The 21,912-nt window shown below is 52.9% G+C and overlaps 1 protein-coding gene across 12 annotated transcripts in view; it reads right to left on the reverse strand.

Moving 5' to 3' along the window:
* The window catches only part of CTBP2 (C-terminal binding protein 2), a 169,274-nt gene that overhangs the window by 25,258 nt on the left and 122,104 nt on the right, over positions 1-21,912 (reverse strand). Inside the window, exon 1 of one of the 12 annotated variants that reach the window (XM_059881715.1) lies at positions 8,623-10,819. The exons of 10 other annotated variants lie outside the window; for them this stretch is intronic. In XM_059881715.1, coding sequence (XP_059737698.1) covers positions 8,623-10,291 — 1,669 coding nt within the window. In that variant the 5' untranslated portion in view covers positions 10,292-10,819. 12 annotated transcript variants of the gene reach the window in all.

Raw genomic sequence — 21,912 nt, forward strand, 5'->3', positions numbered from 1 at the left:
TCCCCACGGACTTGGCAATGCCAACCAAGGGCTGGATGATGGAAGCGGCAGATACCCTGGGGAGGAAGCCAGCCGCCAGCTGCCGAAGTAGCCCAGCCAGGCCCCAAGCCTGTGCCTGTGAGCTCAGCAGCTTCAACTGGGCAAGGCCATGGGACAAATTTGTCTGAAATTTCAGATGAGAGGCAGGAAGCGGTCACAGGGTAGCAGCCTGTCAGTGGGAGGGGGCAGGCTGGGGCGGCGGGGGAGAGGACATTACACTGCACACCTCGGGCCGGTGCTGGCTTCTCTGGACATGTGGTTGAGGGCAGCAAAAATTCGGCTCTTGATTGCTCAGAAAAAGGGTCTTTGGAGCGATGGACTCCGTGGTCCCGTCTTAGGCACAATGTGAACCTTACAACAATCTCATTCCCCTCTTTACCGTGGTGGCTAGGAAGCTCAGCGTGAAATCCTTTCCTGTCTTTTGTGCACAGGACAATGGGGAGTCCTCTCTGAGCTCTGGCTGCATCCCCCAGCTTCATCTTTTCCTGCCCTTATTATTTCTCCATCTACTCAATTTTACCCTTGTGTGTGTGTTAGAGCCCTTCTGAGAGCCAAGCTTAAATCCTCTTTGGATCAAGGAACATTTGACATTCCATTTAATCACACAGAATTAATTTTGGTGACTTCCCCAGGAGGGAGCACAGTACGGAGAACAAGGGCTTGGCTCAACAGCAGAGCCACGCGTGTCCCAGGGCAGCTTGTGGGGCACCAGCTGGGGACAGGCAAGTGCCTGCAGGTGCCCTGGGAGCCACCAGCACTGAGCTTCTGCTGTGCAAAGCCTGGGCCCATCCACGTGATGGGGTCCTCAGAAGGCTGGGGAGGGGGCCCCAACTTGCCCTCAATGTTGCACCTGGGGAGGTGAAGCTCACTGCACCTTGGGGCTCATGCTCCAGAATCACCCTCTTGACTGCCTCTTGCAGGCGTGGACCAGTGCTCCCAGTTCCCAGTGCTACTGAATTTCCTGAGCTGTGCTTGGTGCTTCCTCCTGACACAGCGACCAAGAACAGTTTGGAGTCCGACAGGCTGGCCCAAAGTCCTTGCCCTGCTGTGTGACCTGGGGAAGAATCGAACCCCTCTGAGCCTCAGAGTTTTCATTTTAAAAAGGGAAATTGTCGAGAGTCTTCCTGGGAATCAGATGCGATCACTGCGCCCAGATGCTGCAGGGCAGTGACACTGATTGGGCTGGGTAGGTCCGGAGGCACTCAGGGCTGGCTTCGCTGACCCCAGTCTTGGAGAGGGCAAGAGGCCTATCAGGGGAACTTGGGACCAGGAGGGCCCCCTGAGCCCTGCGGGGGCTCTGAGTTCCGATCAAGTCAGTATTGGGAGGACCCGCTCCCCAGTGGCCTCGCCAGCACTTCACAGGAGTCAGATACAGAGCCCTGACTCCCCTCCTGGCCCGTCCAGAGAGCTCGCTCAGGACAAACTCGGCACCAGGGCTTCCTCACCCAGCCCTCCCACAGTTAAACAAGGAGTTGTTCCGCTCACATCTGCAAACCCTTCCTGGGATCAATTCTCAACCGAGCTTGGGAAAACACATCCCCAAGAGTCGCCCACCCCTTGGTGGGGACAAGTGTTTACAGGTTTGATTTTATGCTCTCCTAACGATTTGGCAAAGGGTGCTTTATTCATACGCCGAGCACCACTGCTGGGCTACATTTAACTGCCTGTTAAATTGTCCCTGTTAAAGCTGTCCCTTCCTGTTCCTTGAGCAGGAGGGAGCACGTAGAAGTCAATAGTCTTGTTTTTTCCCCATTACATGAAAAACAACTAAAAACGTGCTTTGTGCATCAGCCAGCCCAGAGGAGGGTAAAACACACCTAGCAGCGGTACATTAGGTACACGTAGGCTCTACGTTGCTAACGCGGGCTATGTGACGGATGAAAGCGCTATTTCCCTTTCATAAACTTAAAGAAAAATAACTCTATGTACCAGCAAAGAACCTAAGAAATGGCTTCAGAATTCTTGCCTTGAATAATCTTGGGGACAAAAAATAGGTTCCAAACACCTGCAAATCTTCCACATTAATATATGTTGATTTTTCTCTTTTAAAAATGGTGCTTGGGGCTCCCTTGGTAGCACGCTGGTAAAGACTCCACCTGCCAACGCAGGAGACGTGGGTGCGATTCCCGATCCACGAAGATCCCACGTGCTGTGCAGCAGCTAAGCCTGTGTGTCACAACTCTTGAGCCTGGGAGCCACAACTACGGAGGCCCACGCTCAGAACAAGAGAAGCTGCCGCCACGAGAAGCTCGCACCCCCGACTAGAGAGCAGCCCCGTCACCGCGCCAGGGAAAAGCCCGCAGACAGCCATGAAGACCCAGCACAGCCAAAGGCAAGCGGTAAGATGAATAAGCAAAAATGGCGCTTGGACAGCTGGGCATCCACCGGCAAAATAATGCGGAGGAACCCTCCCCACCCGCCAACTCTATATTCAAGTCAACTCAGGATGCTAACACTCCAGACTTTTTAGGAAGAAAACACAGGCATAAAGCTTCATGACCTTGGAGGAGGACAGCAAAACCACAAGCAACCAGAGGGAAAAGAAAGAAACTGGACTTTATCAAAAGGAAACCTTCTGTGCTTCCAGGCACCACGGGAGAAAATGTTTGCCGGTCAGGTGTCTGGTACCAAAAGCCAGTGAGGACTCTGGGTTTTGCTTCCTGGCCTACCCAGGTCCCACCCAGAAGAATGTGAACTGGAGAAGCCCTGTGTGGACAATGGACACTCAAGGGCAAAGGTCACGTGAGGAAGTAACGTGGCGAGGGGGTGTGCTGGCTTGGCCTCTTCTCGGGTAGATAAACGCACCACAGCTCGCCCCGTCTTGGGGCTCATGTCCCTGGGAAAGTCTAACTGCTGCTCTGGACGAGACTGCCACTTCTCAAAATGCAGAGAGGAGTTGGGGGCTGGAAAGAGATGCTAATCCACAAAACTGTTATCCGCAGACAGAGCCACATGGGACAGGCTGCTTCTGAAGGCAGAGGCCCTGCTGCACGGGCCCTACTCTTTTTACTCAGACCTGCTTTCCAGAACTAGAAGACAAAATGCCTGAGAGATGAGAAGGCTCGGCCACCCTGTGCTGGGCAGCCTGGGCCACACAGAGGGTCTGGCAGCGGGAACGCGGCAGAGCTGGCTGGTGTCCAGCCATAGTCCTGGCCCCACGTTCCCTCGTGAGCACACAGATCGATTCCTTTAAACTGAATGGCAGGAAAGCGCAGCAAGAATAACTTCATTAATCACGTTCTCCGTGTCCCTTACCATGCCAGGTTGAAAACCTGTTAAACAAGGACCTCGGAGCTCCCCAAGCAGCCAGGAGCCCACTCCCCCCACCCCTTATTGGGTGGAGTTTATTAGACAGTCCACACCTACATCCCCACATGGGATTTCCCCGGGGGTCCAGTGCTCCCAGTGCATGGGGCATGGGTTTGATCCCTGGTGAGGGAACTAAGATCCCACATGCCACAGTCAAAGAAAATAAATAATAGTAATAATAGTAAGAAGAAAACCCAAAGCCCAAGTCCCCACAGACCACACTCCTTGTACGACCATGGATACACACGCCTGGCAGCGGGGATCAGGGCAGACAGAGCTGGGAGTGGAATGCCGCAGAGATGAATTGACAGAAGTGTCCAGAGACCCGGTTCTGTGAAAGGCCTGTTCGGCTCAGCCTCACCCAGGCCTGGCAGCACTGCCCTCTGCCCGCTGCGTGGACAGCAGCTGGAACACCACCAGGCCACAGCTCACCCGGATGCCGGCCTCCGTGGACAGAAGGACCCAGTCCACACCTGAGAGGTCAGAGTGGGCCTTTCTGAGGGACAGAGAGCTTGGGATAGGGCCAGTCTGTGAGCCGAATGCCCCACGGCCAGACAGACTCCCACCTCCGGGCCTGGGAAGTGACCCAGGACAATGACAATGACCAGGGCAGGCCTGGCTGATGGGCACCCTGGGTGAGGAGGAAGAGTGAACCAAAGGGGGAGCTGGGACTCTCAACCCAGGTGTAAGCGGCCAGCCCCCCAAAAGGTCTCAAAGCAAAGCCGCTCAGTCGTGTCCGACTCTTTGTGACCCCGCAGACTGTAACCTACCAGGCCCCTCCGTCCATGGGATTTTCCAGCCAAGAGTACTGGAGTGGGTTGCCCTTTCCTTCTCCGTTTTCCTTCTGCCAGCCCCAAACACCTCCCAAATACAAAAGCAAAACCAAGCCTGTTGATTCCACTGACCTGGGACTCGCGTCAGGTGTTGGAATGGCCTGCCAGCACCTTGAAAGTGCACAGCTCCTTCCTGAGAGCTTGATTTGGAAGTGACTGCTGGGGAGGAGAAGAGCTCTGGACAAACCCCCTTCCAGCTGAACTGAGGCTAGGATTTCCTGATCATGGAGGTAGAGGTCGACCAGCAAGGGAAGCCTGGAGATGCCCCAGGGAGCCCCAGGCAGCAGCCAGGACATCAACAGCCTTCCCGGGAACAAACACTGACACACACACACAGCCACCCTCTCGCCGGTTTGCACAGTGACCTCTCCCTCTGCCTGACCACCACGGCTGCAGTTTGACGCTCATTCTGGAGTTAGAGCCCTGCGCTCAGTGCCCCCTGCCGGGGCGCAGGCTCTGGATGCATTTCAAGTGCTGCAGGCTCCCCACGTGTGTCCTTATCGCATTATGGTGACTGTCTTTTTATTTACTAACTGGGTGGGCGGTGGTGGGAATGCCCAGAAGCCCGGGCTGGGCTGCACCCACGTGTGAGTGCCCAACACCTGACCCCAGGCCTGGAACACAGTGGGGGCTGGAGCAGTGCTGAGGGATCCAGCCCCAAGCTCTGGCCCTGCCCTGCTCAGCCAGGGCTCTGGGCTAAGGAACGCTCCCTGGACCACAGCCCAGAGTCCTGCTCCCTTCACACATCTCCTGGGGTTAGGATGTAGGGTCTTAACAATGGAACACCTAGGGTCAGCATCCCAGTGCTTGCTCTCTGCAGGGCCAGCTAGCTCCCAGGCTCAGTCCCCACACCCAGTTCCCCGAATGTAGACATGCAGGGGGCTGGCTGAGCCCACCCTTCCTGGTCCAGCTCTGCTTTGAGGTTGGGGAGTGGGTGTGATCAGCTGGCTTGGTGGGAGGGTGTCTTTGGGGGTCTCATGGCACCCATCTCCAGGCTGATGGTTTCTGGGTCGTCATTCTCAGAACCAGTGAATCATTTGGACCCCACTCTCTAGCACAGATCTTCCTGTGCAGAGGGACCTTCAAACAAAGGCAGGGACATGGGAGGAGTCCCCAGGTGTGAGAGGGCCAGAGAAGAACAAACCTCCATTCAGATCCAATGGGACTTCTGACCCAGGGGACCCAGCATGCACACCTACGGTGCTGGAAACCACTGCTACGACATTAGCAGGAGTGAAGCAAAAGTGACCGGTTCCTGTTGACCTAACACTGTGACACCACCAGCCTCTCCCATAGCCCCCATGTAAACGGGCCCCGGACATCCCGTCTCCTGTCCTGAGGGGTCTCTGGGCAGTGTCCCCAGGAACTAGATGGGGATTACAGATGCACTTCATCAATCGAGCTGTATCTAGAAAAATGCCTGGACAGAAACCAAAAGGGGCCAGAAAAAGATTGGGCTGGGGCTGTGCTTCTCACACTGGAAGCTCTGCGGCCCCTGCAGCCCACGTGTGTGGCTGTGTTCAGGGGGACAAACCCGTGAAGATGGCCGCGGAGCTGCTGTTTACGCGATGCGTCCGGCTGCACCAGCTCAGGGAGGGCTCGGGCGACAGCAAATCCTTGGCTGCGGTCAATGCCACGTGACACAGGGGAGGGGGCATTGCTGGGTGACAGCCACTGCCAGAAGGTTCCGCAGCCTGTGCCCCAGTCGAGCAGGTCAGTGTGTAAACAGCAGCAGATCCAGCAGGTACCGCCGCTCACATGGGTCTGACAGGTAGCCCCAGTAATCCCACATCACAGGAGCTGCGGGCTGCTCCAGGGGCCTGTCCTCACCTGGCTACCCTCAACTGCCCAGTCCACAGGAGCCAGTTATTTACACCAACAAAGCCAACCAAAATGAAGCAGGTAGTTCACGGACAGAGAAAAGCAAATACAAATTAAAATATGTACTCAAGGATGTGCCGTACAACGCGGGGAATATAGCCACTGCTTTGTAATAACTGCAAATGGAAAGTCACTTGGAAAAACACACATAAGATGAAAAAGATTAAAATACCCAAAGCACATAAAACCAAGCGCTCAGAAACAAACAAGCCACCCACTGCAAGCGTTCGGATCACCAGTCTGGACAGAGAGAGGAGAGAGGCCTCCTCCCGGCACCCCTGCCCTGCCAGATCAGGAGCAAACACGCGAATTAGGTGAAGACCAGAATGAAGATTTATTCAAGCTGGTTGTGCCGCAAATGACCGAGGCGGTGGGATCTGGATTGAAAGATCGCCGTCTCCCGTTTCAGCTCGGGCAGGTGGGGCTGTCCCCATGAGCTTCAGGTTTCCGGACCCGAGGTCTGCAGTGCATCCCTGAGACCTCAGTCTCCCCGGGGGCAGAGTGACCGCCCGGAGTAGGAGTGTAGGCTCCAACAGATCCCAATCTGCTATTGCCTTTAGGAATCCTGCCTCACAAAATGTCTCGTATCCAGGCTCAACACTCCCGGGGCAAGCCGAGCACCTACCCCCACCCCACTCCCTGCTTTTGGGGGAGGGCTATGATGACACACTCAACATTCAAGAAGGAATGAGAGGAAACACTGCTACGGGACAGATCATCTGACAGAGAGATTTATTTGCTGGCAGACTTCCGACTGCAGGCTTCTTGGCACTGGCTTGCTGCCATGCAAATGAAACAAAAATCAATATCCCTAGGTCTGCAGAACCGTGTGTTAACAATCACACTCCAAACAACTTAAATAAGATCCCTCGCCCCGTCCCCAAATAACAGCGACTGTTTTTGTTAGAAGGCAGTGCAAAATAAACAGAAATGAAAAGAAGAAGAAAAGAAGGCAATTTAACAGGTCCTCCTTCAGCAAAACCTTTCCAGGACTTGAGCATGCAGATAATCTTTCTGTGATTATGACCAAACCCTCCCGTTGCTTAGCAACACATAATTAAGGAATATGTTTTCAGATCCGCTTTGCAAGCCCAGCCATTATCAGATGAAATTACTGAAGCAACAAATGTCATCGCCATGCAAATTAGTTGGTTGCAAAGAAAGAATGTTTGACGGTGAGGGGGAAGATACAGGCCCTGGGAAACATTATCTGACTTTTCTTCTGCCACATACTGATTTTAAAAAGTCAAATACATTTTATATAAGACTGAAAAAGAAAATCTATACATGAGACAAAACTAGAATATATAGAGAGACAACAGAAAAATTCAACCAATGCTTCTCTGGAAATAAGAAAGAAACGTGTGAAGGTCAACTTGTAAAGCAACAGCCCCACTTCAGTCTGCGAGTAGCTTAACCATCACCAGCTTCACCAACATAACAGATAAACCTAATGCTTATCTCAGGGCTACCACATCAGGCTACCAGGTCCCATCCACAGCTATTTAAGAGGTATTTTCAAAAAGGTCCCTCTTATTTTTACCACAATTCTCATCCCACTATATCCACCCTATAATGCTAGTAATTCATTAAAATAAAAAAAGTCATTGAAAAAAGGTGCAGTTTTCTAAACTGTTGACGGGAACAGGGAAAGAAAGGAAGAAAGTTGATTTACAGCTTAAATGGTCAGTAAGGATTCTAGGGTTGAAATGACAATTCTGAAGCACGGCTCCGAGGGTGTCCACCTGGAATTCTATCCAGGTGCCTGGGACACACACGCACTCAATTCCACTTGGCTCATGGTTTGAAGAGAACAAGCTAGGATCATTCTCTCTTTCCTCCGCATGGAAATACACTCTTCCCTACAAGCAAGCAGAATCCCCAACTGTGTTTTCCAACATGTGAGACTGAGTTTGTTTTTGACACAGGGAGTTCTAAGGGATTTCAACATCTTTGTTTAACACACAAGTCTGGAAGCACACCCATCTTTAGCTCGGCAGTGATTAACCCTACCTCTGATACTGTGTAGACCCTTCAGAGGGGCGTTTCCACACGAGAAAGCACTTCTGATGGCAAGAATGCTGCCCACTGTACAGGGAGGCGCTGGACAAATACCCAGCATTCTCCAGAGCCACTGAATATGAGCCGGAGAAAACGCCACTGCCAGTGAGCTGAGGGCTTCATCCTGTTCTGAATGATTTCTCCCCTCCCCCATAAACAGTTGTGCTTCCTCCCATAAAGGGAAATCCACAAATCAGCTTGAGCTCAACTGGAGAAAAAGGAAGGTAATGCCATTCTTAGCGGGTCAGCCTGAAGCACACACACCAGTTTCACCCAGGAGAACCCTCCTGTGTGTTGGCCAGCAGGCTGGGGTGCCCTGTTTGGAGGAGGGGGTGTATAGGTGGGTCTGAGTTGGGGGTGGGTTGGTCTCTCCAGGTTTGGCTGGAGAGCGACAGCAACAGGAACCTGAGGGGCCCACTGTCCATTGCTCAGATCTCCGCCCCCACTGTCCGTCCCCTCAATGTCTCCCCCGAGGAAAAGGCAGGGAGGGGCGCATTACTTGGTTCCGGGGCCAGCATGGTGGAGACGATGATGGGGGCCCCCGTCCGCCGGGCCACCTTCTGGTAGGGCGAGTGAGGCGTGTGGAGGCTCTGGCTGGCTGGCGGCAGGGCGGGGGGCTCCAGGGGCGCGCCGGGCTTCCGCAGGAGCTGGGGACTGCCGTGGGGGCTGGGCACAGGGGAGACCGCTGCGCCACGCTCCCGCTTCAGCAGTTCCATGGGCACCGTGTACGCCGTCGAGTAGGCAGTCCTGGGGCCCGGGTGAGTCAAGGGCACACCGGGCTGCAGCGGGTATGCGGGGCTCGGGCGTGCGGTCAGGGCACAAGGGGTCGGGGAGCTGTACCCGGAGTTGGACGGGAAGTGGGCGGCTTGGGCGCCCACCCTGGGGCCTGAGTAGGTGGCGGCGGTCTCCAGGAGGTGCTGGGAAGGCGCGCTGGAGGGGCGGCGGTGAGCGGGGTCTACAGCCCGAGGGGATGCCGCCTGCAGGGGCCCCGCCTGGGGCTGGGGCTGGGGCTGCAGGGCTGCAGCGCCCAGGCCGACCTGGTCGCCTTGGAGCTCGCTGCGGTGGCTGAAGCTGCTGGAGCGCGTGCGGGGCAGGGGCGGCCCCCTGCCCTGCCTGCGCAGCTGCATCTCCGTCCGGCACCCGCTAGCCAGGCGGCTCAGCACCCTGGCCTGGCCTAGGTTGGGCGCCACGCACTTGATGTCCGCGTCCTCCATGGTGGCCAGGACGGCTGGGGAGTCGAAGCCTTGCTGAAGCAGGGCCACCAGCGTGGCCTCTGACACGCCTTCCGCCCGCAGGAGGGCCAGGAACTCCGGCATCACGCTCCTCTTGCTGCCCCCGGGCCCCTGGAAGGCGGACGGATCGGATTCGCACCTCTCATAAGCCATCCTGGGGTGGACGCCTTCCCGGGCTGGCCCGTAGCCTCGGGGTGGGGCGCTGGGGGCGGTCCCCACGCCGATCCCGGAGGCAGCTGCCGCTCCCGGGTCCACAACCAGGCATGTGGGGGCTGCCTGCCTGGAGGCGGCGGAATCCACCGGCCTCTCGCTTGCATTGTTGTAGACCTGGCCGGTGGGGTAGGCGGGCGCCTCTGCCCCGTACCTGCTGTCCGCTGGCTCCCCGATGTACTGCGCGGGCGAAGGGGCCCTGCTGTGTGATCGCTGCCCCTGGGGGATCATTTTACCTCCAGGGTCCCGGTACAGGTGACCGGTGTCCTGCAGGGCAGGGGCCCGGGCTGCCACTGGCTCCCACGTCATCCTGCCGCCCGGCGCTCCATAACCGGGCAGCGGCTGGCCAGCTCCGGGGTGGCGATGGTGCAGAGGCTCCCCGGGTGCCCGGGCGGCTCCGGCCGGGTCACTGTAGTAATCCCCTGGCAGCAGGGCCCCGCGGGCCGACATCACTGCCTGTCTGCTGTCGTAAAAGGCGAAGTCGGGGACGGAGCTCTTCCTCCCAGCCGCTGTGCTGTAGAAGGCCTCCCGGTAGAGGCAGGGCTCAGCCGCCCCAGGCATGGCGACATCCCGCAGCCCAGGGTACCAAAGGCCCTCTCCGCCTCCATCCGTCAGAGAGCTTCTCCTCCCAGGAGCCTCGGCGACCTCCCAGGGGCCCTCGTACCACCCGGCTGCATCCCAGCTCTGAGATCGACCAATATTTATATGCCTGCTGGGAACCGGCATTGAAAAAGGAAAAAAAAAAAAAAAGACTGCGGCCAGAGGCAGAAGAGGAAGGCTTTCTTTATAAATCTTCAATTACATGCATCCGAACCAGACCTGGCTGTATTCTAACCCTTCCGAGACGGCAGGAAGGACCAACTGGGGGTTTTCGATTTCAAAGTATGGCCTGAATTATTAATTCTCCGAAACCTTAGTAGACAAAACACTCACGGTAACTTTGCCTCACTCTCCAACGGTAGCACCAGAGGTTCTTTTCTTTACGGCTCAGTCCCAGAAAGGAGGCTGCAGCCAGCCGGCCCGGCACCCCCGCCTCCCCGCGGCTGGAGCACTCACATGGACCTCTGCTCTCTCAGCGAGCGGATTAGGAGCTAAATAAAACCCCTAAAGCTTTTGTTCCATGTGACATCTCGTTAGACCGATGAAACCGGCTGCGGGCTCCATCCAGGCCTCCCGACCTGCGACTGGGAATTCTTCTCACACTGAAGCCCTGGCTTATTTCCCTCGTCCTCACCAGGGCACTTTTTGGATGAGCCCACCTCCCCATCCTGAAGGTGCCCCCCCCACCCCCGGATCAGGATTGCCTAAAAGTGACAGGAGGAAAACAGAAAAAGGTTGCTTTAATGTCGATGCAATCTTAATCCACCCTGATGAAATGTTAATCCATTGCACACGGCTAAGAACAAATTAAACGTGAACAGGCAGGCGGGATAAGAAAGAAAAAGCCTCACACATAGTTCTAGAGCAGGAGGTGCCCGAGAGATGGGCCAGGTCTGCCTCCTGATGCTTTGCCAATATTGAAATCTGGCTCCGAGATGACTCTGGTTACAAATCAAACGAGTTATTAACATTGCTCAAGCCCAAACGGATTCTTTCCCGTATTATCACACAACACAGACCCTTTCATACCGCCTGGAAAAACCACGGCAACAGAAATACAGCCCATGTGTGTAGCCTAGAATTGAGCATTTTAAGAGGGCAACAGAGGTCAGCGACTAAACCCCAATGTTATGAAGCACAGCCGGGAGGGAGGAGGCTGCATCTGAGGCATGTTTGCTTTTAAATCTGTTTGCAAGGGACGCATTAATTTTAGCAGGCTTGGCCTGGCTCAGATCTCGTGGATCATCTCCCATATTCCCATGGATTAAGATTTTACAGAGCCCACCAGGGACATTAGGTGCAGTAACGCAGAGGACGGCAGTTATCTGCATGCAGGAAAGCCCCACAGAGGAGCATTAAAACATTTCCTCAAATGTACAAACAGGGCCCTGGGAAGCGCCACCAGACGGGACTGGGGTCCTCCAACTGTAGCTTCCAAGACACAGAATTCGCAGCGAAACCGAAAGCTGGGAATCCCACGCTTACAAGGGCTGTGTATAGTCAGAACATTTAAAAACGAGACAATATACATATTTGCAGCCATTAAACTTCAGAATGTTTCGTCTTCACCCACATGTCCCTTAACCAAAAATTCCATTAGAATCTCTAAAGAGAATTACCAGTTAAAAAAAAATTTTTTTTTTTTTTTTTAATGAGAAATACTGAAAACTTAAGAGCGAGAAGGAAAGCGAGTGCAAATCCCTGTGGAGAACCTGGAGGCACAGGGAAACACAGGGCAGCGCCCCCTCGGCCTGGTCAGTATGTATTAAACTTTGGGACAAGCTCTGTTGAAACCAACATGACTCTCCAAAGAGGGCTTGGTCCCCCAAAGCCAAAGCTCTGGGAAAAGCCTGACTGACTACAGAGGAACTGAGCCAAAAGCACTGCCTGGGGGCACAGCCCCGGGATCCCAGGCTGTGACTTAAACACCACTTCTGACCCCAAAATGCCAATAAGGCCTCAAGTTAACTGGGAAAAAGCCCTGGCAGATGGCAAAGCGACTCTGATCCTCCCCCAATCCCCTCCACCTCCTAGGATGCATGACAGTGAGGGAAAAAAAAAGAAAAAGCCACACTGCAAAACGCTGGGTTTCCATCTATGAAAGCAGCCTGCTGGCGCCAATTTCTCTAATTTCTCTTCTGGCACACTCACCGTCATGGGCTCAAAGGCCTGGGCAGGGGACACAGAGACAACGGGCCTGGCCACACACAAGACAATATTTACACATCTCGCCAACAGCCCGAGGATGTGTTCACTACGAAGATACATCAAAAAGGACAGGAAAACGCTGGAGCCCCAAACTGAACGGAAACAGCATGATCTGGTTGCAGCAGGTCGTTTCCCAGCTCTGCTGGGCAGGCGAGCCCGATTTCCGCAGGTCTCTTCTTCGAACTCCCTCCCCTCCGGAAAGGAGAGGGCAGGGAAAGATGGGGCGGTCTCATGGTGAGAAGGACCGCAAGGAGACGGGACTGTGCGAAAACCGTCCTGCTGTATCGAACAGGACACGTCCTCACCCCGGAAAGGACGCTAACCTGATGACCCTGGGCAGCCCCAGCCCACCCAAACCTGTCACCCCCTTCTCCCAATCTTGGCTCTTTTGGCCAAGAGGGGCCTTTGTGGCCTCCCGGCGGGGGTTCCGCTCCATTGCCACTGCCGCCCCTGCCACCTCCACCCTTCCATCACTGGTCAGAGAACACTGGCTGGCTGGGTGGGAAGGGCTGCAATGGCCCTGCCTGACCCTTCAGGGTAACCATAAACAGGGCATCTTTGACATCCTGTTTTCCTTCCAGGTTCCTCATTACAGGGGCCTCAACATGTGTTCAATGTCCGTACCAGGCCTTGCTCTGGCTGTCTCGCCCATCCCCAAGATGTGGGGATGGAGAAGTTGGGTACCCAGATGCACAGGAGCCAGGTCCAACTCCAAAAGCCAACGCTCTGCTTTCTGGAATTCCCTGTGTCGACCTGGGGAAACTAACAGCCCTGTGAAAACGGCAAAAGGGGAACCTCTTTAACAAACTAATCCTGTTGTTTTCTTAAGGTTTCCCCAAACCCCCAATATAACATATGTTACTTATAAAAGTCAGCCACTTGAGTATCCGACAGTAATTCCTAAACAGATGACTGCTCCAGCTCCTTGAAACAGGTGCAGTGGGCCCCTGTCAGAGCCAGGGCCCCCAGCCTAGCTAACGGACCGCACCCATCAGTATTATGCCATCTCAGTGTTTGCTTTCCCTTCCTTCCTGTCATAAAGAAAAACTTAACACGAATGTGGTGTTGATGCTGCAAAACTCCACTTGTGGTGCAGACGCTCCCTTCAGAGACATAGATGAGCTGTGGAAGTCGTGCCAAATCTTTTTGCAGTGGGGTAGCTGGCGGTAACTCACCCAACTTACAAATAACTAACTGGTCTTCGGCTGAGTCCTCTACTTCAGCAGGACGACCCAGGACCACACGTGCCCCACAGCCCTGGTTTATCAGGTGCAAAGGAGTAATGCCAGGAGCAGGTCAGCAGTGGGCAGGAGAGCTTCAGGGAGGCTTCACGCTAGGCCCCAGAATGAGGAAGCCCATTTGTTTCCATCAATTTCTGACCCATTCTGCTTGGAAGCCACCCAAACTCACGCAGCCTCAGCTCTGCAACCTGCCAAATATTATGACAGATGTTTTCCTGTGTTAGGTAAAAACACCTGTAACTGAATTTGGACTTTTCTGAACACCCTGGCAGATTAATAAAAAACAAAACTCACTGCAGTCTTTAGAAAAGGGAGGGTTTTCCTGGAAAAAAAAAATTAAAAAAAAATCTCATGTTAACTAAATAAAGTGAGATGGGACCAATTTCTGAAAGATTACTGAGTCTTGCAGACTTCATTTGTAATCCTGCAAGAGTCTCTCACTACAGAAAACTGCATAAAGGGAAAAGCCATCTTCGGAGAAGTGAGAAGAAACAGGCAAGCCAAATCCTCTCGCAGACAAAACAAACCCAAGATAAAGCTGACCCTGTAGCATCATCTGAATGGGGACCTCAGCGTTACACGCGACATCCCAAAGCCAAGTCTTCAATTCCCTGTGCAACATAAGGCATCAGCTGAAAACTGTAGAGACCTGAAAACTGGGGTGATTTAGACAGTGCCAGAAGAGCAGGGAAAAAACTGAGGCAGACAAGCAGAGGGACGGCCAGCGATGCCCTCCACGGAGCAGTCCTCGGATATATCTCCTACAAGCGTTTTATGCTGTCATCAACAGTGACTTGGGAAACTGCTTGAAAAGAACGGGAAGTAGAAGTACTGCTCTGGGTCTAGTCCTCACTTTTTTAAAAAATGTGCTTATCTATTGGCTGTGTCAGTCTCAGCTGCATCCTGCAGGATCTTTCACTGCGGCATGCCCGCTTCTCTAGTTGTGGTGCCGGGACTAAGTTAGGTGTCCCTCGACACGTGGGATCTTACTTGGTTCCCTGACCAGGGATCGAACCGCATGCCGTACATTGCAAGGTGGATTCTTAACTACTGGGCCACCAGTGGAGTCCCTTCATGCCTTTAAAAAATAAAAAAATCAGGTATATGGTGGACTTTGTGAATCTAAAGACTGGATTTGCATGAAGGTCGCTGGGTTGAGCAGCCCCCCCGACAGCTGTGCTGTTTGTGCCAAACTGGCATCAAGGGATGCCCACTCCTTTCTCAGGAGGAGACTCTGAAGCATCGGTCACTTTGGCTGGCCTTCCTCCCTGTGCTGGGGCTTTCCATCTCCGGGGACTTCCCTGGTGGCTCAGATGGTCAATGGCAATGCCAGAGACCCAGGTTTCCATTCCTGGGTAGGGAGGATTTCCCTGGAGGAGGAAATGGCAACCCATTCCCATATTCTTGTCTGGGAAATCCCATGGACAGAGGAGCCTGGCGGGCTACAGTCCATGGGGTTGCAAAGAGTTGGACACAACTGAGTGACTTTTTCCCCCCATCTCCTGGTTCTCCAGTCCTTGGGGCCAGGAGCCCAAGGCAGCTCTGAAAGCCAAGGTGGAAATCAGAAATCCCTGGAGATGCTTCCCTGCGCCTGCTGCTGGCCAGAAAGAGGCCACAGCATTGCCCTTGCCCCTTGCCTCCCACGGGCTCTGCAGGGGTTAGTGGGTCACACTCATTTCCGGCAGTGATGGCCAAAAATAGGCCCGTGACATCCCACTTCCTACTTTTAAATGTGTACAGGCTGTGTTGGGTTGTTGCTTGTTTAACATGTTTAAAAACAGCTTTCTGTCTTTAAAAAAGTTTTTCTTTTTTTTTCTTTCTGTCTCCATAGTATCCCCTACCAAAGCAACTTACTTGGCTAATCTAAATCAGAGAGGGGGAAATAAACCCCACTTACACTAGAAAAACAGCAAACAGGGTCTGGCAGGGCTTTACGACCGTCTTCGTCAAAGTGACAAAGTACAGAGTCAAAATGAGCAGAACCGACCAGACATCTCGGTCTTCCCACGATGGACACACATCCCACGATGGACGCAGCCCCAGAGGCCCCTGGATGCAGGCTCTAGGCTCCTGCCTCCCAACCCGAGCAGGAGGCTTTCAGTCATCAGCACAACTCTCCAGAGAAAACCCAGGACCCGAGGTGGAGCCTTGCAACCAAATCAGCTGCCTGCTGAACAGCCCCAGGTCGCCTGGAACTTACAATTTAGCCATTTAAATGAAAATGGAGGCTTGGGCATGGCTCCTGACTCGATTTCTAGACTGATTTCTAGACTAGATGATCGTACAGCTTAATGAGAGCTGTGTTACAAAAGTTACACTTGACTCCCACAGGTTATGGGATTTAAAAGTCTGTTTTATGGCATGTTTTGGCTGTGCTGGTGAAGCAGGAAATATGAGCTGGGACCACACCTCGGATGCAGGGCCTGCGAAAAGCACGGGACAGAATCTACTCAGAAAGACCTGGCTGGATCCCCGACATAAGGTCGGTAGGTGCTCGGAGAACTCAGCCTTCTTCCTCTCCATAAAATCCTGCAGGAACAGCTCTTCCTGCAAAATCGCAGTGTCTCAGGACACTGAATCCCCCATGCATCTTGACACGGCGACCCTCACCCCGACACACTCCCGTGTTACGTCTCCTCATTGGTTTTTATCAGGAATAGGTTCACACCACCTTAGTTGATCATCCCCAAATCCTCTCCACCTGCCTGGCTCCAGCTCAAATAACCCACCTCCAACAAGCGTCCTCAATTCCCCCAATGTCACATGTCCCCAGTCCAAAGCAACTTGCCAGCTCTCGAGGTGAAAACACCTAACCCACGATTGCATCCATCTGCAATCCCCTAGAAACCGGAGACATCTCCTGGTTTCCTCATGAAGGTGACGGTGCCCTCTCCCTCCTGACATGCCCTTCCTTCCCTTCATCACATGCTCGCTGGCTGGACACACACATAAAAACGAACCCGAAGAACAGGACTCTGCACGAGAAACAAGACTTTGTGGCAACAGTCTTTGCTCTCCGAGCCCAGGTCCAGGCTAAAGCAAGCACAGTCCCTCACTTGCAAGGACCCAGGCACAGTGGGCACTGAGTGAAGATGGCAGAGGAAGACAGCCGCTTGTAGTATCTGAGCCTGCCGGCAGGGACCCAGCTGTCCCAGCTGTGCTCACACGGGCCCTGGCTGTAAGGTAAGAGCCATAAAGAACCATAAAGAACCTTCTGCAGACAAGAAAGGACCGACTGCCAACATACGTGTTTCACTCGTTCCAGGGTACGAACAGGAAGGGGCACCCTCTAGGCACACTGCTGTCATTTAATCGCTAACTCATATCCGACTCTTTTGCGAACCCAGCCCGTCAGGCTCCTCTGTCCATGGATGCTCCAGGCAACAATACCCGAGTGGGTTGCCATCTCCTCCTCCAGGGAATCTTCCTGACCCAGGGATTGAACCTGCCTCTCCTGTTTCCAGGCGGATTCTTTACCATCGAGTCTCCAGGGAAGCCCCCTCCAGACACATACATCTCTCCAACCAGAACGCAGGAGGCAGGCTGGTGGATGTTCCAGCCCTTCTGATGTCCGTACAAGGAGCACAGGCAGCATGGAGCCGGTGGTGAGCAGGCGCATGGCCACATCCAGAAGGCTCTCCAGGCCACTGCACAGCCCCACTGCCGCCACCCCCGAGCCAGGTTCCAGCCCAGACCTGAAGGAGCACCAGCATCTCAGAAAGCCTCTAGGGAGACCGAGAGCCCGCTTGCGCTCTAGAGCCAGGGAGTCAACCAAGGTCCAGGACGCTCATCAAATAAGTCATGGTTCGATGCAATGAGTGTAAGTCAGTTGGGACTTACTCCCAAGTATCTCTTGGGAGGAAGTCTTACTCCACCCACACGTGTCATTTGTAAAAGGAATCAGAGGGTGGGAGGCAGGCAGCAAAGCCCTGTATCTTGGGGTGCTGGCAGCAGGGTCGCCCCAGACACTGGTGATCAGGTTGAGCTGTGTGGGACATGATGCCCCCCAATCTGCGGGCCTCCAGCTCTGCAAAGCCAGGAGACCCTACTGTCCTCAGGCCTGCTCTGAACAAGGAGGCCTGGCCCAGCGTGTCGGAGCCCTGGTTCCTGCGAGGAGTTCACTGGGCCTGGAGCAGACACTCTTCCCTCAAAGGTGCCACTGACCAAGATGAAACACACCCAGGGCGAAGCAGGCTGGGAAGGCGAGGCAGGCGGCTCATGCCTAGGAGGTGTGACCCCAAATACCAGGGACAGGTGCTGCCCACCTCGGGGCGGAGCATGACCCATTGTGGTAGGGGTGAGAGGCAGAGCAGCGGCCACAAGACAATACCCAGATGCTGATAAAAAGCCACACCTGGCCATGGACTAAAGTCCCCACACCCCAAACCCCAAAATGGAAGCAGCCTTAACACGCTGCTTTTAGAAATGTGGGAAGTTTAAAAAAAATGTCTGCCAAGCCTGATGAGAGTCCACCGGCAAATCAACCAACGCAGAGAGTAGCTTGAGTCTGTATTTCATAGATGAGCGACATCTGAGAAATGATTACAATGCTGAACCCGGCTTTCATCTGCAGTAAGTGGGGGCCTGAGTGTGGGCAGCTCTACAAACCCAATCCCTAAGTGACAGCGGGCATCCCAGGGCAGGGGCCGCTGTTCCAAACTTCTCTTTGAACCATTTATCTTGTGGACATTTATCCTTCGCAAACTAAGTCTATGAAGCTGCAACTTGACCATTCTCCCCCTTCCTTTTCTGATCTTTTACCTCAATACCATGTTGCTTCATCCTATTCATGTATACTAGAGTTTTAAGTCATGTCTGGTTGACTATTGTATATTTACATACCTAATGTAATTATCACTAATCACATAATTACTGGAAATGTACATAATTGCCTGATCCAAACATATAATTATAATGTATAGCAACATTATGAATACCATTTAAGGTCTACATTTTGGGGCTATTTAAAGGTATTTATTAGAAATGATTGTAGACCAACATATGTGGCCAGTGTTGACGTGGCTTCTTGATAAGGTACCTCCAAGTGCTTCATAAAACAAAACAATGATTCTACTATGCCTTAAGACAGGTCAAACAAAAAGCATACAAATGGAAGATAAAGTGACTCTGGTCCGAGTCTACAGATGAGGCTTTTCCTGTGGGGAAATACAGGTCACTCCTTCTGGTCTGTGGGCCCCAAAGGGCATGAGCCAGGCAACGAGATGCTCCCAGTCCTCCCTGCTGGAGGCTCTCACCCGGCCCAGACGCCCTCACTGCTCCTGCCACCTCGAAGACCGAGCAGCTCTTAGACAGTATTTTTGCTCCTTGAACACTCTGGGACCATGAATGAGCGTCCCTGGGGGAACGGTCCACGGAGACGCGCTTTCCGAACAGCAAGCTCGTCCAATTAAGAAGAGAATGACACAGGTGAGACAGTTTCCCCCACTTCATCCCTATAGTATTCTCTGACTTTTCTTGTGCTCCTCAGGGACAAGACTGATCTAGATAAAGATTTCCAAGATGTATAACTATGTGTTCAGCAGACACCCGATGACCTTTGTCTCCTTCTCCACATCCACCCAACCAACCCGTCCATCTTCCTCACTGCCTTTTATTCCCTGTTTTCATCCCAGAGGTGAAGCAGAAGAGTTAGTAAGTCATGTCTGACTTTTGTGACCCTGTGGACTGTAGCCCACCAGGCTCCTCTGTTGATGGAGTTCTCCAGGCAAGAATACTGGAGTGGGTTGCCATTCCCTTCTCCAGGGGATCTTCCCGACCCAGGGATCGATCCTGGGTCTCCTGCATTGCAGGCAGATTCTTTACCAATTGAGCCACCAGGGAAGCTAACTCAGAGGTAAGGAATGTTGAATTTGATTGTTTATTTAATAGGAGGTCTCTAACATTTCTTTTTGTCCTGTAGAGGAAAGGAGAAGTCTTCTCCTGAATTATGTAATGAAGGGGACTTAGCTCAGCTGATATAATCCTCAGGACATTTTTCCACATGTATAAGACATTCGAACAAAATGAAGTAAAATGAAATATCTACTTTTCTCCAAATTACATTTTCAACAGCCACAGGAAAGGATGGTGTTTAGTGATTTATTGTACCATAACCCACAATAAGATGTTCTAACAAAAAGTCATCAGCAAGGCCATTGTGGTATATTACAGTTCTATAAACCCAGGGCCCCAGAAAGTGCTCTTCTGGGTTACTTCCGCCATAGTAAGGAATGGCAAGCTCTCTTCTCTGGCCAACAAATACTTGGGGCAAATCACACTAGCTCTGCCATGATGCCATTAGGTCCTAAAACACTCTGAATGGTGCAATTCACAAACACTATGTGTCAATTAAGCCAGCAAACTAAACAGAAAGGAAAATCCAGACCTATACACACACCAGAAAGAGAGCACCACAGTCTGGTCAAGTCTGTTCACAGACCCTGCTCCATGCAATCGTTATACAACAGCACAGAGTGGGCATCGAGAAAGAGCAGAGAATAAATGACAAGCATCAAAACAGAAGAATAGCTTTTTGGAAAAAAAAAAAAAGAAAACCTGGCTTTTAAGTCAGCTTGAAAGACTATTATTCTCTAATGGATTTTGATGGAGCCCCCAAGACGGGAGAAGGGGATGACAGAGGATGAGATGGTTGGATGGCATCACCGACTCAATGGACATGCGTCTGAGTTGGTGATGGACAGGAAGGCCTGGCGTGCTGCAGTCTGTGGGGTCGCAAAGAGTTGGACACGACTGAGAGACTGAACTGACATGAACCCAAGACTTTGGGTGGTGAGACGCAAAGCTGTACTCTGTACTTTGCTTAATCTCGAGCAGGAACATCCTCTTAGAGGTGCAAAGGTGCGGATTCTGGGTGCCTGAAGATGGACAGACTAGGTCTCAAAGGGACTGTGGCTCAGGAGGAAGAGACCCCAAGGTTCGGTGCGAAAGGTTTCAGGGAGAAATGGACTGGGCTCTGGGAGGAAGAGAGAGATGTGGGAGAAGTATGTTTGCAGGGGTGATTTCCTGCACCAGTTGGGCTCGGCTGGAGAAAAGGGGTTCACTGCGGAAGGTGGAGGGCTGGGAGGGACCCTTGAGGCCATCTGAAGGCTTGTCTGGCTTGGGATTGGCAGCAGGTTGGAGGGAAGAATTGGAAGGAATGTGTGTTCCCAGAGACGAAGTAAGAAAACAACGTTCCTACAAGCCCAGAGCAGAGGAGGGCAGCTTCACGCTTTAAATCATAAAACAATGAGAGATACTGGAAGTCCTCGGTGGTAGGTTGGGGGCAGTGGGAAGGAGAGAATCATCTGCTGGGGTTGCTGGACTTCCAAGGAGAACATTCTTGAATGGTTAGTTCGGGTTTCCAGAACGGAGCCTGGTGAGAATCCAAAGCCAGGGAGGGAGATATGTGAGGCTGTCAGGAGGAAGAAATGACAGAATCCCTGGGGCTGATCAGAGGCCAAGGCCAAATGCAGAACAGCAGACGGCCTGGGTGCCCGAGCTGCTCACCGACTTGCCCTGTACCTCACCGGCAGCACCTGGGAAATGGGGACCCCCAGTCCCTGACCTTTAAAGGCGCTGCAACAGCTTATAAATGCAAGGAGCACCAAGGAAGCATCTTGAAACAGCTCTTATACTTCATGAACACCAAATGAATGCGTGGGATCATGGATTATAAATTACACCTGGGTCACTTCACATCAAGCATCTACCTTGACAGAGGACAGTGAAAAATTAAAACAAACCATGGCAACTGTCTCCTCGCGTGCTGCAGTCCAGGGGGTCGCAAAGAGTCACACGGAAAAGACCTCACTGTCTCAGGAACACTGCTCACGAATAAAGGAGATGCTGGAATTTGTTATAAAAAAAGGGAAGGCTGGGGACTGGTGAACTATGACTGAGAAACAGGGTTTGAAGGAAACTTCAGTGGTTTTTTTGCTGCCACCGGCTGCCCTGAGCACAGAAAGGAAAGGCCACTGGCGGAGACCACATTCTGGTCTCCGATGCGGCATCCCGAGATAAGCACTGGGCTTGGTGCAATCAGCCAGTAGACATTCCTGATAACCAACCTTAGAAAGCCGGTCCACCAGGGCTTTCTGGAATGGGGACTAGGTACCAAAAACGAAGGACCGAAGTAAAACTTTAAACCCCCCGAACAATCAGGTGAACCGAGATGGTGAGACATTGCACAAACCTACTGGCTTGGGTTCTGCAATGATGTCAATGTTTCTGAAAGTCAAAGGCCAGGGAATTATTTTTGACTAAGGAGACCAAAGAGATATGACAACTAAATGCCACATT

This window comes from Bos taurus, chromosome 26 (genome assembly GCF_002263795.3).
Source record: "Bos taurus isolate L1 Dominette 01449 registration number 42190680 breed Hereford chromosome 26, ARS-UCD2.0, whole genome shotgun sequence".
Lineage (NCBI taxonomy): Eukaryota > Metazoa > Chordata > Mammalia > Artiodactyla > Bovidae > Bos > Bos taurus.